The following is a 12,780-nucleotide window of genomic DNA, read 5'->3' on the forward strand; positions in this document are numbered from 1 at the left end:
GGTCACCGCCGAGTGCATTAGTGTCATGGACAGGGTAAAGGTCACATGGGACAGAGCCGGAGTGTTCAGCCAGAGAAAAGCCAGCAAACTGACAGGGCAAAACCGCCACTGTAAGGAAATGACCAAAAGCATTCTTAAAACCCTCTCAAGTATTTAAGTTTCTCAGGCACACACAGATAAGAAGGGGCTTGATGACCTGGTGTTTCAGAAAGGAGAATGTTCTGATAAAACAGGAGGAGAAGTCAAGCATCCGCGGCATTCCAGATACCAGGGCATGTGTGGGGTTTGAGGGTGAATCAGGATGGGCCTAAAACGATTCTGCTTTGGTAAGCAACCCTTTCAAGCTGTGTTCAAGAAGGTGGTAGGGTACGAAGAACTGAAAAAACAAAAAAAAAAAAGAAGCGGCCTGAGCGATGTATACGCAGGGCAGGTCGTATACTATGTTACTGTATATATATAGTACTCCCATAAAAATGACTCAACTTACTTTCATTTGAATATTTTTATGGTGTTTACTTCCAATTATAAAGGTGAAACTAACATTGTGGACATTACGTTAACTGATTTCTAAAGCAAACATATTAAATGCCCAACAGACCTCTCGCTACAAGATAAGTCAGTGTAACTCTCATAACATCAGAGATTACCATTACACATGCAAAATGAAGATAGCTAACATCATCTTCAATGTGCTGAAGGAGGTTAGAGGGGAGGAGTTTTAAAAGTGGAGGTCTCAGTGTACAGCAGGCACTTCATGTAAATGTTTTTGGTATAGAAAGTGGCCAGGGATTGTCTCTTGTTCTTCATCACATTGTGGTCAAAAGACAGGTGGTGCTTATTTTTCTTCCGGGCAGCGGGCAACTCGGCATCTGCAGTTGAGGTGATCCTCGTGCACTCTCCCTCCTACAATCCCTGCATTTAGAGCAGACTAGTTGTTACAAAGTAGATTACTGGCTCAAAAATATGCTGGAGTAAAGAGTATACATACATTTTTTCAAGGAAGTAGATGCATTACTCATTCCTTTCAGAAACTGCCTGGTTCTCTACATGGTGTATGTCTGATATCTTTAACAGCAGCTGCCCTGGTCAGCTTGTAATGCAGATCCATGCCACATTGGGAGTTGCCAGTTCTCATACAGAGTGTGTGTTTTCTGTGCATGTTTGTTGTTCTGTTTGTATTTGTGTCTGTGTATCATTCTGTTAACTGTGTCTCTGTTTCTCACAGCCAACCAGTCAGAACCTTTGTACAGAGAAACCAAGCTATCTACTGGGCATCATAGTAAGTCTCACTGTGCCGAAAACACCGCCTTTAAAGTTATTAAAGTGCTGTGTTTTACAGGAGTATTAAGGTTTGCTAATATGAATATTATTGTTTTAGTGCTGTGTATTTCATCACCCACATTGTGCTGGTCTGCTGTAAGGGCCCCCGGTGAGTGTGATTCCTCAGTTTTACAAAGTCCTACAAAGAATATTCTTACAAAGAATATTTATAAAACTGCATTTAATCTTCCACTCTCTTTGTAGGAGGAAGTTCCCGTGGAACATCATCCTGCTGTCCATCTTTGTAAGCCAGATTACTTGTGGTTGACTTGTGAGTCAGGAACTAGAAAAGGTTTCCTGGACTGAAATACTTAAACTTTATCTAGGTGTGACTTTATATTAGAACTAAGCAGTGAGTCACCACACTCACACACACTGTGTTTGCATAATACCTTTTGATATGTTGTTTCTCTGTCTGTGTTTTATCAGCTCTGTGTGCAAAAAGGCTCCATGTTTTACTTCATGGATCAGTTTTGTCTGTCAGTAAAGGTGGACTGTTATTATTCAGCTTTGTGGGGGTCATTTCTACATGTTAAATCTTCCCCTGAAAGCTGCAGTCCAGCTCTATTACAATTGTCCCCCCCCCTTTTAAACCTACTACTAGAAGTTTTTACCAGGTTATGAAACAGTCTCAGTTTAATACTGATATCCTTATATGACCTACATAAACAAACGAGACCATCAGTGAGAAGATTGGCTATTTGTATGTTGTTATTCTCTTAAAGCCTGCCACCGGGTTAGATTAGGTGGTGGAAACACTACCGCTTTTGTCCACAGGGGCCGCCAGAATCGCCACAAAAACAAAGTTCCTTAAGCTTAATCACTGAAATGTATATTAATATATTGCAGTAATGCATCATATATCGTGAACCATCCAATTTTCTGCATATTTCGCGGTCCAGTCCTCTATAGTTTAGGTTTAGGTCAGTTATGGGATTATTTTTTCTTCTTCTAATGTTGTGATGTAACTGCAGTTTCTTGATCGACAAACAAAACTTTCTTTTACTTTTTACAGACCCTGGCTTTGTCCTACATGACTGGATCTATTTCCAGGTAAAATAAACTTGAAGCTATAGCCCATATATATTCTCTTAACATGCAGTCCGTTTGCCTCAGAATAAACTGTGTGTTGCTCTTTGTTTTTAGTTACTATGACACAAAGGCAGTGTTTCTGGCGCTGGGTATCACTGCCGTCGTCTGCATCGCCGTCACAGTCTTCTGCTTCCAGACAAAGGTGTGTGTGTGTGTGTGTGTGTGTGCGTGCGCGCGTGCGCGCGCGTGCTTATCAGCTTTTAGTGGCCACAGTGTATTTGTGCAGCCACATATTTGTTAACAAGCCTGTTGGTGGTTTCTCTTTCCAGGTGGACTTCACCAAGTGCCAGGGCCTTTTCTGTGTCCTTGGGATTGTAGTATTTGTGACTGGCATCATAACAACCATAGTGCTGTCCTTCAAATATGTGAGTTAAGGCTGATGTGAACAAAACAATGTTTCCTGAGAACACGCCTTTTCAAGTTTCCACCATTGTAATGACCGTTTGTTGTTGCAGATTCTGTGGCTTCACATGCTGTATGCAGCTTTGGGAGCCATAGCTTTCACTATGGTGAGTATTAAATGCTATGCAATTTTACTTTTTTCATTTTTTTACAGTTGCCCTTGTGGTATTACTTTGTGTATTACTTTCTTACTGAACACTTTTTACAGTTATTCTGAATGTTTCTTCTATGTTTCTTGTAGTTCCTAGCGTACCACACGCAGCTACTGATAGGAAACAGGAAGCATTCAATCAGCCCAGAGGAGTACGTGTTTGCTGCACTCTCCATCTACGTCGACATCATCCAGATCTTCCTTTTCCTGCTGCAAATTATCGGTGCTTCAACTAAATAAATGCACCAAAGGGTACACGACCAACTTGGGTCAACAGGGTGCAAAACCGTACTGTGCTTTTTAAAACCTTTTGCTTTGTTTTCAGTCAGAATCAGAATACATTTTATGAAATCATGATGCACTCAAGGGAAGGGCTGAATTTGAGATTTTGTCATATTATAGGTTAATCCTATGTACAAAAAACACTTTCTGATATCAATATTTGATAAATTGCTTAAAGCAGATATAGTGTTTAAAGGAGAATATTAATACTTGTAATATTAAATACAATATAAATAGCGCAAATATCTATAGACACTGGACTGCCAGCTGCAACATTTATTCACTTCTGCTGGACTTTAAGGCAGACAGTGTCTGAACATATTTCTCTGCATGTTGATGTATTGCTATACATAAACTGGGTCACATCTGTATAAACGTGGAGGAAATAGGCAAACGTGGAGGAAATAGGCAAACGTGTTTGTTCAAACTCTAATTTGGCAAAACAGAGACCCGCCTCTCTGGTTGGCTTTGAAGTACAGTAGGGGTGGGCAGTGCATGTTATGATTTATGAATAATTGATACATTACTTCTAAATACATTTAAATTACCACTCCGTTTTTCAAATATTAGGTATTTCTTATATTTGCTGTTAAGTACTTAAAGGAATGGTTCCAGATTTTTGTAAAGAAACACTTATTTGCCTTCTTGTTGAGAGTTAGATGAAAGGATTGATACCACTCTCGTGTCTGTCCGATAAATATAATACAACCAGCAGCCGGTTAGCTTAGCTTAGCATAAAGACTAGAAACAAGGAAACAGCTAGCCTACCTCTGTCTGAAGATAAAAAATCTGCCTATCAGTACCTCTAAAAATGACTATTTAACATGGTATATGTCATTGTTCAATCCATTAAAAAGTGTACAAACATCAGGTTGTGCTTTTATGGATGCTATGTGTCTGACCTCCTGGCCTCGAGCAGAGATTTCCTGAAGTCTCCACTGGAGGGTTTATACTTTTATACTTAGGTGTTAATTAGAGCTTTACAGGTGCTGGTAGGCTTCCTGTTCCCTCCTGTTCCCAGCCTTTATGCTAAGCTAAGCTGCCAGTTGGCTGTAACTTCATATTCACCGTACAGGCACGGTTTTAAATATATTTATAACATACATAAAAAAGCAAAAAGGTTTAATGGTAAATAACAAATATTTATTGTGTAAACTCGGAACCAATGACTCTGCACTATGAAGAGTGTTTGTGTCTAAAAAGTGATGTTACACAATGTAACATTTGGTACTGAAGTACAAAATCACACCTAATGTCGGCATTATTGATACTTTGGTGATTGATCTGCCCACCCCTGACACCCAGCTCAGTACACCTAATGACAGCCTCAGACCTGCAGTCATGGGGTTCTTTTATCAAGCCTTTGCTGGTGGTCTTTAATACACGTGTTGCTTTATTCTAACTTTATACATTCCACATCACTATAGTGCCTTCACAATGACGTTTCTGAGATTAGATTTTTTTACTTTAAGTATGTGTACAGTACTCGATAAGCTTTTATAGTATTGTTACATACAGTATGTGCCTGTTTATATACTCTTGTGTTAGTCTGAGTTGGGTCAGAAACTGAGTGCCAGCAGGGTGGGTTTGTCCATACAGGGTAACAATGTCATTCCTGAAAGTCAGTGAGCTACAGTTAATGTGGAACTGTCCAAAAACATGATCAACCCCATCCAGCTGGTCCTCCACACATGTTCATATTTATCACAAATATAGACCCAAGCCACATATAATCTTTGACTCTAAACAACTAAAGCAAAACTGTTCAATGTGTGGAACAGATAGTCAGCGTGGGCTTTGTAAATATACATATCAATGATGAGGGAAGTCTGTTTGCCTTTTCATATCAAATAAAGATTTGTATTTGTGAGTTTTGATGTGGTTTATATGCAGTTATACCAGTGATGAGTCTCATTTAAGACAATAATTCAGAAAATAATAAACATTTATTTCATATTTCAGAACATCAGCATCAGGGCTAATAAATATGTGATCATTCTCCAGATTCAATGATGCAGTCAACAGTATGATCCATCCCTTGTTTCATTAGCAAGACTAATCAAATCTGCAAAAAAAAAAAAAAAAGCGAAGCAAAACATCCGTTCGATTAAAGGCTCTGTCACAAGAGCGTTCCTTCTCAGATTTCCTGCAACAGCCTGTAGAAGAAATACTAACCCACTTCTGAATGCCTCAAAGAGGTTTTGGATGTTTTAAACTCAAGCACATGAAATTGACATCTCTTCTGTAATCAGTCTTTGGGGCTGTAGTGAAAGTCACTGTGTCAGTAGTGACTTTCAGGTTACGATACAGTAGCCACACACGTATGTTAGTGGTCCAGTTTAACATCCTCAGCAGGATGGCGGTAGCGACTCCCTTCATAGTCTCCCTCGTTTGACTTTCTCATCCTCTGTCGGACCTTCAGCTGCTTCAGTCGGTTCTTGTCCACTTGTCTCTTGGCCAGGAGGAAGCTGATGATTCCTGTGGGGAGGCCTATTATCCTGGAGGGCAGAGATCGATAATTGTTTTACTCAGTGGACGACACATACAGTATCTATTATTGATGCTGAGTGTAAAAAAAATCTATTGACATACTGTAATGTGGAAGGATTCAAAAGAATTCAAGAAGTGTTTGACTATTGTCCATCCTGTTTATATGAATGAGTGTAGAGATTATAATGTAGATATTATGAAGGTATTAGACTGTTTTTGTTTTACCTTGGTGTACAGAATAAATCTACAGTAGAGCGTATAATCTGGCTAGAACTTCCCTTTCAAACACTGGTTTGGTTCTGGTGCATGAATATAAACACCTGCATTGTTTTTCTGTCAGATTGTTACAATAGTAACTTCCAGTATCTGCAAAACAGCTGTTAGTGCCTACAACAGCACTTTAAATAACCAGAATAGGAAGAAGAATGAATAATTTACTAGATCTGACACACACACTGCCAGGGTTGTTTTTGAGGCAATAAACCAGCAGCAGGGACAGTAAGGACTCAGCCTTAATGGTACGCAATCTACCAAGTGAGCTACGTCAGCGCCCCAGACCACAAGACCTTTTTTTAAAACTGAAGTGATCACACATATTCAGAATATATATAAAATGTAACTTTTTCCAATCAACTACTCTAACTAAAGCTGACCCAGCAGCAGAGGGCAAACTGCTCCTTTCCTACAGGGACAAACAGTCTTTCAATGTTTGGTATAAACATATTGTTAGTTGAGACTCAAATGAAGTACATTTTCACATTTTGAGATTATATGATGATGTAAGGGCTACGTTATTTAGTTGAAGGTCTATCATTTCTGAGTTGTATTTGAAATAGGGCTGCACAATTCATCAAAATAGTATTGAAATTGCAATATATGAAGTGCAATATACATATTCCATAGGTTTTCTCTTCAGTGAAAATGAAAATTCTGCTGCAAGAATGATCATTCCCACAAATCGTGAATCATATTACACTTGTAATATCTGTGCAGCCCTAAAGAAGGGAAAAGGATGTTAACGGACTGTACTTATGCAGGGCTTTTTAGTCTTTTACCCTACACAGTCATCCATTCACACACATTCATACATCACAAACAGAAACTAATTCACATTCATTCACTGATGACCTAGCACCTGGTTGCTTAAGGACACTTTGAGCTGGGGAGTGAACCACCAACCTTCTGATCAGTGGATGACCCACTCTACCTCCTGAGCCTGTGGCTTAGACTTTTATATGGCACATTTTATGAAGAGCTCGAAAAAGGAGACAAAGATCTTTGTTTGCAATGTAATCATGTATAAATGATGTGGTGCTTTACCACTACAACTGTGTATTTGGTGTCTTATAAGTCCATGTTGGATTGGCACACAAAGTAACACTGTGACTGCTGCTGTAAGTACTACATCAGCTAGCTGCAAACTGCTGATACTTTATATTTTAAATATATATATTTTAAAACATGACATACTCACAGGTACATTCCCACTGGTAGAGGGGTATTTGCTGACTGATAGTCTACACATCCTTTCTAAACATTTGGTTAGACACTAATGTGTAAAGGAGACTAACCAGGCATAGCCAATCGGCATCATGGGGTTCTTCGCCTTTTTCTTAGGAATGTATTCAGGACCCTCGGGTTCCTCCTCCTCCTCCTCCTCCCGAGCTCTCCTGTCGTCTGTCCTCTGGGTCTCTGTCCTGGAGCTGCACAGGGAGGCAGTAGAGGAGACATGTAGCGGCCGACAGCGGGCAGCGTGCAGCCGAAAACACTGACACACCGCCGGGGTTCCGCTGCTCTGCGTGAGGAGCCACCGGGCGGGAACACAGTGGACACCTAAAAGGAAAAAAGACCTTTACTCTTCAAAGACTTCTGTCCCCTCTGCGGAGAGGTTAGATACCCTGCACCATGTAAGCGCCTGTGCTGTCCAAACAAAACAACACTACTAACGCTATATGTCGTTATTTACACTACTGACACTGTCGCTGCCCAAAGGTTTCTTACTTGTTACTTTGAATTATCTCTGGCTGCCAGACTTGCTGACAGGTGTGAGTCTAACACAGGTTTTACCTTTCAGTGCTGTCCTAACCGCTGTCACGTAGGCTGCCGCCATGTTTGTTGAATAATCTCAGTCTGCCATGCGCAGTGGCATTTTAATCACGTGTGTGCTGCCACCTGGCGGACAACGTCGATGCAGCGCTTCAATGACATACTGTGGCAAATAAACAGTGCAAACACACAAAGCCAAGCAGTGGAGAGTTTATGTCAACATTTTATTATTAACACTTTCTTTCACATCATTTTACAAAAAGACATACAATATAACTTGAACCTATGGAGGCAAGTAAGCCTCAATTATACATTTATGGATAAACAGCAATTACACAATTCAGGGCGGTTCCCTTGACTGAGAGCCAAACAGACAGAAACCAGCAAGCAACTGGAGGAAAGAGAGCAGCATATTTACATGAGTCAGTTTGACCTTTTTTTGTTTGTTTTTTTCCAAAGAGCCGCAGAATCATCTGTACAGTCGAGATAATAAACTCACAAAACAAGTCTAAAAACATCTCCAGTGCTACCATTATGTATGTGTTACATATGAGCATTGAAAAACACCCTGAACATCCACTTTATTGTTGACTGTTTAATACCAACAACCATGGAGTGGGGAGTGAAAAAAAACAAAACAGGAGGGATGAATGGAGGGGTTTAATCTTCCAGGGCGTAGTTGGGGTTGACGACCAGAACAACTTCTTCGTCTGTGCTCGCTGACTCTGAGCCCTTCAGCCCCGCCTGGGACAGCTCGATGAGGATGTGATCCTGGGGAAACAGAAACACGTCAGTTATGTCCGAACTTGTGTTAAAATGACTCTTTCTGCTGGTTTAAATCAGTGCTAGTATTGTTGCAGAGGGTGGACTCACATAGTGCACCAGCCTGTGGAGGACCTTCTCTATCAGACCCTTCCTGTTGACCAGCTCCTCCTCGGAGTCGATCTCTGACTCGATCTCCTTCAGATACCAGTTCACCACTGCACTTTTCTTCAGCTCCTCCTCTTCCTCAGCTGCAACCCAGGTATCAGTCAAAGGTTAGACTGGATGATACAACAATAAGACATTCTTTTGAGTAGTATGAAGGGGGACATGTCTTACCCTCCTCTGCCCTACGCAAATGCAGGACCAGCAAGTTGGAGATGCGTCTGTACTCTGCGAAGGAGAGGCGGAGAGACGGTTTGGGATGGCTGCCAGACTCCGTGTGGCCGCTCACACCGTTGCCGTGGCCATTCATGCCAGTGACGTGCCCGTTAATGCCATTAACAGGGCCGTTTACGCCGTTCACTCCGTTAGGGACGGCGTTTCCTGCAAAGGCAAGTTTGCATTAGATGAAACCTCGCGATGCCTTTACGTGGATAAACATGCAACATTAAGTTAATGTGTACATTTGTCTCCAAGAGAGTGTGTGTTTGTATGCGTCAGTACCATCCTCCTCCTGCGGCTCCTCCTCTTCCATTTCGTCCTCCTGTTCTAGGTTGATGTCGGGCGTCTCCACTCTGATGATGGATTTGTTCAGGAGACGGAAGGCTTCCTTCACATGCTTGGGCTGCACCTGAAGACATACAGAGAAAGGCAAAGGTCAACGCTCTGTATCACGTAATGTTGCCTGGGAGTAGTTAAGGTTTTTCATGTTTTTGGCTCCCACCTCATCACAGCAGTGCATGCGCGCCATGCCCTCTGAAAGGCGGATCATGCTCTCCAGCTGTCGCACCGTTATTCTCCAGGCAGACTTAGACACGCCTCCGGAGCCGTCACGCTGACGCAGACGCTTGTACTGCTCCACAATGAACTCTTCCGATTCGCTGGAGATCTACAGGTGCAACGAAATGTGCAACGATTAATACAAATCACAAGAGCCAGAACTGTAGTATACGACACAATCAGCGCAGGCAGACACGCACCTTAGGCTTGAACTGCCTGGCAAAGAGCAGGTATCTGCGGATCTCATCCAGAGAGTACAGTCTGTCCACAGATTCCTCTATGCGGGTGTGCAGGTCCACAATGCGTCTGGCGATGGCGTAGTCCGTCACCTGCAATACACACAGATGCACATACAGCATTAGACCAAGCCAGATACAAGTTTCAGAATCCCTGTAGGGCAATTTGGATTATTATAGCATCAGATAAGAGGATGCAAGACAACAAATGAGAGGGTAAATGTAATGCACTCAGCTTAACTTTAATTTAAGTTTATTTGATAATCAGTGCAGGAATAAATACAGAGTGTGCTGCGTACCTCATTACAGTCGTCCACCAGGATGAAGAAGAGGTCGAAGCGGCTCATGATGGGGGCAGTCAGGTTGACGTTCTGCTTCAGGCTCTTGCTGCGGTCGTAGCGCCCGCCGACAGGGTTGGCGGCAGCCAGAATGGATGTGCGAGCGTTCAGGGTGGCCTGGAGGAGACAGAGGTAAAGTCTGGTTATTCTACTGCAGAGAGGACTGAAAGGCCTCTTGGGTAAAATCTTGGCTTATAACATCTCAAAAGCAAGTTGTAAACTGTTTGAGTTGTACATCATGCTGAAGAAATGTGTCCTTCATGGACAATAAAAGTGTCTCTCTGGACTCAAATTTATTGGAAAAGAAGATTTGTCATCTTTCATTTTTATTTTTTACCACACAAGAGTAAATTCATTTCTGACATCATGATAACAGTGAGTCCTGAATTTCAGAATGTGTAATGTTCCAGTGTTGAGTGTATGCTGATCCGGCTGATCGATTCATTACCTTGACTCCAGCCTTGGTGATGCTGATGGTCTGCTGCTCCATGGCTTCATGGATGGCCACCTGGTCCTTGAGGTCCATCTTGTCAAACTCGTCAATGCAGCACACGCCCTGTAGGGGAAACACTGGCATCAGTACGTCTGAATACACTTCATCATGTCCCTCGCTGCCCATTGTGACTCAACACTCACGTTGTCAGCCAGCATCAGAGCTCCGGCCTCGATGACAAACTCATGGGACTCTTCGTCTCGGACCACGGCTGCCGTCAGACCTGCAGCGCTGCTGGCCTTTCCGCTGGTGTACACAGCTCTGGGGCTGAACTCCTCCACGTGCCTGTACACACACACACACACACACACACATTTAAAAAGACTATTTTTAATACATTCAATAGATAAAAACGTAGTTGCTGTAGTTAAGTAGTTGCTGGAAACGTGTCTGCTGGGTTACATACTTGAGGAACTGGCTCTTGGCGGTACTGGGGTCTCCGACGATGCAGACGTTGACGTCTCCTCTCAGCGAGGTTCTCTCCATGGTCGTCTTGGGAACGCCTCCGAACAGCATCAGCAGGATGCCGCGCTTCACCTCGTCATTGCCTGCACAACCACAGTCACCATGTAAGTGAAAATCCTCAGCTCTAACACCCTCGGACAAAGCTGTCAGACAGAAAACGTTCAGCGATGGTTCAGGCACTGACCGTGGATGGTGGGGAAGAGGCTGGTGCACAGGTTGTGGTACAGGTTTTTGTCTTGGCTCATCTCAAACACTTTCTCCCACTCCTTCTCTGTCATCTGGCTCTTGATGCTTTCTGCTGTCTGCTCCTCCTCCCGCAGCTCCTTACCGCCAAACTACAACAAAAGGAAACACACATTTCTAACTAAACACCAGCCATGTTTGAAGCTTTTTTTTGCTTCTTCTGTTCGAGTGGGTATTAGCTTCTGTGAGTGTCTCTTACTCGTGGGTTGGTTGGGGCCACGTTGCAGGCCAGGAAGGCCAGTCTGTATGAAAGCTCTCTGACTCCCAGAGCCTTCAGCCCTCTCAAACCCTCAGACTCAAAGCCCTGGGGTCCTCCGGCTACACGGGTACTGGTCTCTGCTCGCACACCTGTACGGGAAAACCAACACAGATAGTCGTGAGGTGCAAAAAGAAACCAAAACAATTTATTGAAGTACTTTCTTTTCTCAATTGGTGACAATTTGGATCAGGACCATACCAGGAGTGCGCAGCTGGGACACATCCGGCACAACAATGAGGGTCCCGGTGAAGTCACAGCGGTCTCCGGCCTGAGCCGTCTCCACAGCCTCGGCCCTCAGGACGACCTCCAGGGAGCGTGGGATTGAACCACGAGGCAGCTCCGCCTGCGTCTCCTGGATACGGACCTGAGCGCACACAGTTAAGACTCAATCAGACACCTCAGGACTTAAAGCTGTCTTCAGTACCTCTGTATGTTCGCAGGGACACACACACCCTCTCTTTTATTTACCTTCTGGAAGTCGATGAACTTGGATTTGTGTGTGTCCAGGTGGAAGCGGGCACGATTGCTGCAGACGGGGTTCCTGCAGATGGTTGGTGGGGAGTATTTGAACTGCTGAGGGACGTCTTTGATCACTGCCTGGCAGTCCATGCACAGGAAGGTGCCGCTCACCTGCAACCAAAAAGGAGTCTTTGTAATGAGCAGGCTGTAACAGACAAGCTCAACATTACTACGTTTACGCTCCACAGCTTTGATTTTGCACAGCTGCTACCTCACACCACTGACTGTCTTTGTGCATGTGTTGACTGCAGGACATCTTACCAGTTCAGGGTGTACTGGGTGTGTCCTCACCACCTGACCACTGATCCTCACCAGGGTGCCAATACGCATGGATGACAGCTCACGGATCCTAGATTACACACAGGAAAAGGGTTTTATATATTGCTCTAGGTTCACTCATGTAACAGATTAATCAAGTTTTAGATTTTGAAAGTAAAATTATAGCAACAATGTGAATGTGAAATCACACTATATTATATTGTAAAGCAATATGGAATAAACTGAAAGCAGTTATTCACACCATAACCAGCACTTAATGTAGGTCTGTCATGCGTCTTACTTGTGTCTGGTGGGCAGATCCTCGAGGGCAACGTAGAACTCTTTGTTAAGAGGAACATTCCCATGATCCCGAGCAAAGTTGCGCACTGCCCGGCAAAGGAAGGGGTAAACTCTGAAAACACAATGCTTCATGTTAGTCCAGAGCTGCAGCTGCATGGCTCTTAATGCAGTTAGTATAATAT

The 12,780-nt window shown here is 43.2% G+C and overlaps 3 protein-coding genes across 5 annotated transcripts in view; 1 reads left to right on the forward strand and 2 right to left on the reverse strand.

Moving 5' to 3' along the window:
- Positions 1-5,117, forward strand: part of tmbim1a (transmembrane BAX inhibitor motif containing 1a) — a 10,113-nt gene extending 4,996 nt beyond the window's left edge. For 2 of the 3 annotated variants that reach the window (XM_035670228.1, XM_035670229.1), the window contains exons 5-12: positions 1,226-1,279; positions 1,379-1,429; positions 1,525-1,564; positions 2,336-2,373; positions 2,467-2,554; positions 2,682-2,777; positions 2,868-2,921; positions 3,056-3,205. In XM_035670228.1, coding sequence (XP_035526121.1) covers positions 1,226-1,279; positions 1,379-1,429; positions 1,525-1,564; positions 2,336-2,373; positions 2,467-2,554; positions 2,682-2,777; positions 2,868-2,921; positions 3,056-3,205 — 571 coding nt within the window. Of the gene's footprint in view, positions 1-1,225; positions 1,280-1,378; positions 1,430-1,524; positions 1,565-2,335; positions 2,374-2,466; positions 2,555-2,681; positions 2,778-2,867; positions 2,922-3,055 lie in introns of all 3 variants that reach the window. The other variant, XM_035670230.1, reaches the window with a different exon arrangement.
- A 57-nt stretch (positions 5,118-5,174) lies between these two features.
- On the reverse strand, positions 5,175-7,878 carry si:ch73-71c20.5 (DUF4748 domain-containing protein). The gene is made up of 3 exons (XM_035670232.1): positions 7,805-7,878; positions 7,309-7,570; positions 5,175-5,745 (listed from the first exon to the last, which is right to left on the reverse strand). Exons 1-3 carry the CDS (start codon positions 7,845-7,847, stop codon positions 5,574-5,576), a joined length of 477 nt encoding a protein of 158 aa, XP_035526125.1. The 5' UTR covers positions 7,848-7,878; the 3' UTR covers positions 5,175-5,573.
- A 121-nt stretch (positions 7,879-7,999) lies between these two features.
- Positions 8,000-12,780, reverse strand: part of mcm6 (minichromosome maintenance complex component 6) — a 5,444-nt gene continuing 663 nt past the window's right edge. Inside the window, exons 3-18 of the mRNA XM_035670026.1 lie at positions 12,600-12,710; positions 12,302-12,389; positions 11,990-12,151; positions 11,720-11,885; positions 11,462-11,610; positions 11,204-11,354; positions 10,961-11,102; positions 10,698-10,839; positions 10,510-10,617; positions 10,023-10,178; positions 9,688-9,816; positions 9,432-9,596; positions 9,212-9,338; positions 8,885-9,091; positions 8,657-8,796; positions 8,000-8,554 (exon numbers count right to left, since the gene is read on the reverse strand). Coding sequence (XP_035525919.1) covers positions 8,444-8,554; positions 8,657-8,796; positions 8,885-9,091; positions 9,212-9,338; positions 9,432-9,596; positions 9,688-9,816; positions 10,023-10,178; positions 10,510-10,617; positions 10,698-10,839; positions 10,961-11,102; positions 11,204-11,354; positions 11,462-11,610; positions 11,720-11,885; positions 11,990-12,151; positions 12,302-12,389; positions 12,600-12,710 — 2,254 coding nt within the window. The 3' untranslated portion in view covers positions 8,000-8,443. The remainder of the gene's footprint in view (positions 8,555-8,656; positions 8,797-8,884; positions 9,092-9,211; positions 9,339-9,431; positions 9,597-9,687; positions 9,817-10,022; positions 10,179-10,509; positions 10,618-10,697; positions 10,840-10,960; positions 11,103-11,203; positions 11,355-11,461; positions 11,611-11,719; positions 11,886-11,989; positions 12,152-12,301; positions 12,390-12,599; positions 12,711-12,780) is intronic.

The sequence above is a fragment of the Morone saxatilis genome, unplaced genomic scaffold (assembly GCF_004916995.1).
Source record: "Morone saxatilis isolate NCDOM2014 unplaced genomic scaffold, NCSU_SB_2.0 Contig23, whole genome shotgun sequence".
NCBI lineage: Eukaryota > Metazoa > Chordata > Actinopteri > Moronidae > Morone > Morone saxatilis.

Bases quoted from the DNA above. Each gene is read 5' to 3' on its own strand.
- si:ch73-71c20.5 (XM_035670232.1), bottom strand. From the start codon at position 7,847: ATGGCGGCAGCCTACGTGACAGCGGTTAGGACAGCACTGAAAG. The intron at 7,571-7,804 runs GTAAAACCTGTG...TTTTCCTTTTAG, and splicing joins GGTTAGGACAGCACTGAAAG to GTGTCCACTGTGTTCCCGCC. The intron at 5,746-7,308 runs GTTAGTCTCCTT...TCTGCCCTCCAG, and splicing joins ATGCCGATTGGCTATGCCTG to GATAATAGGCCTCCCCACAG.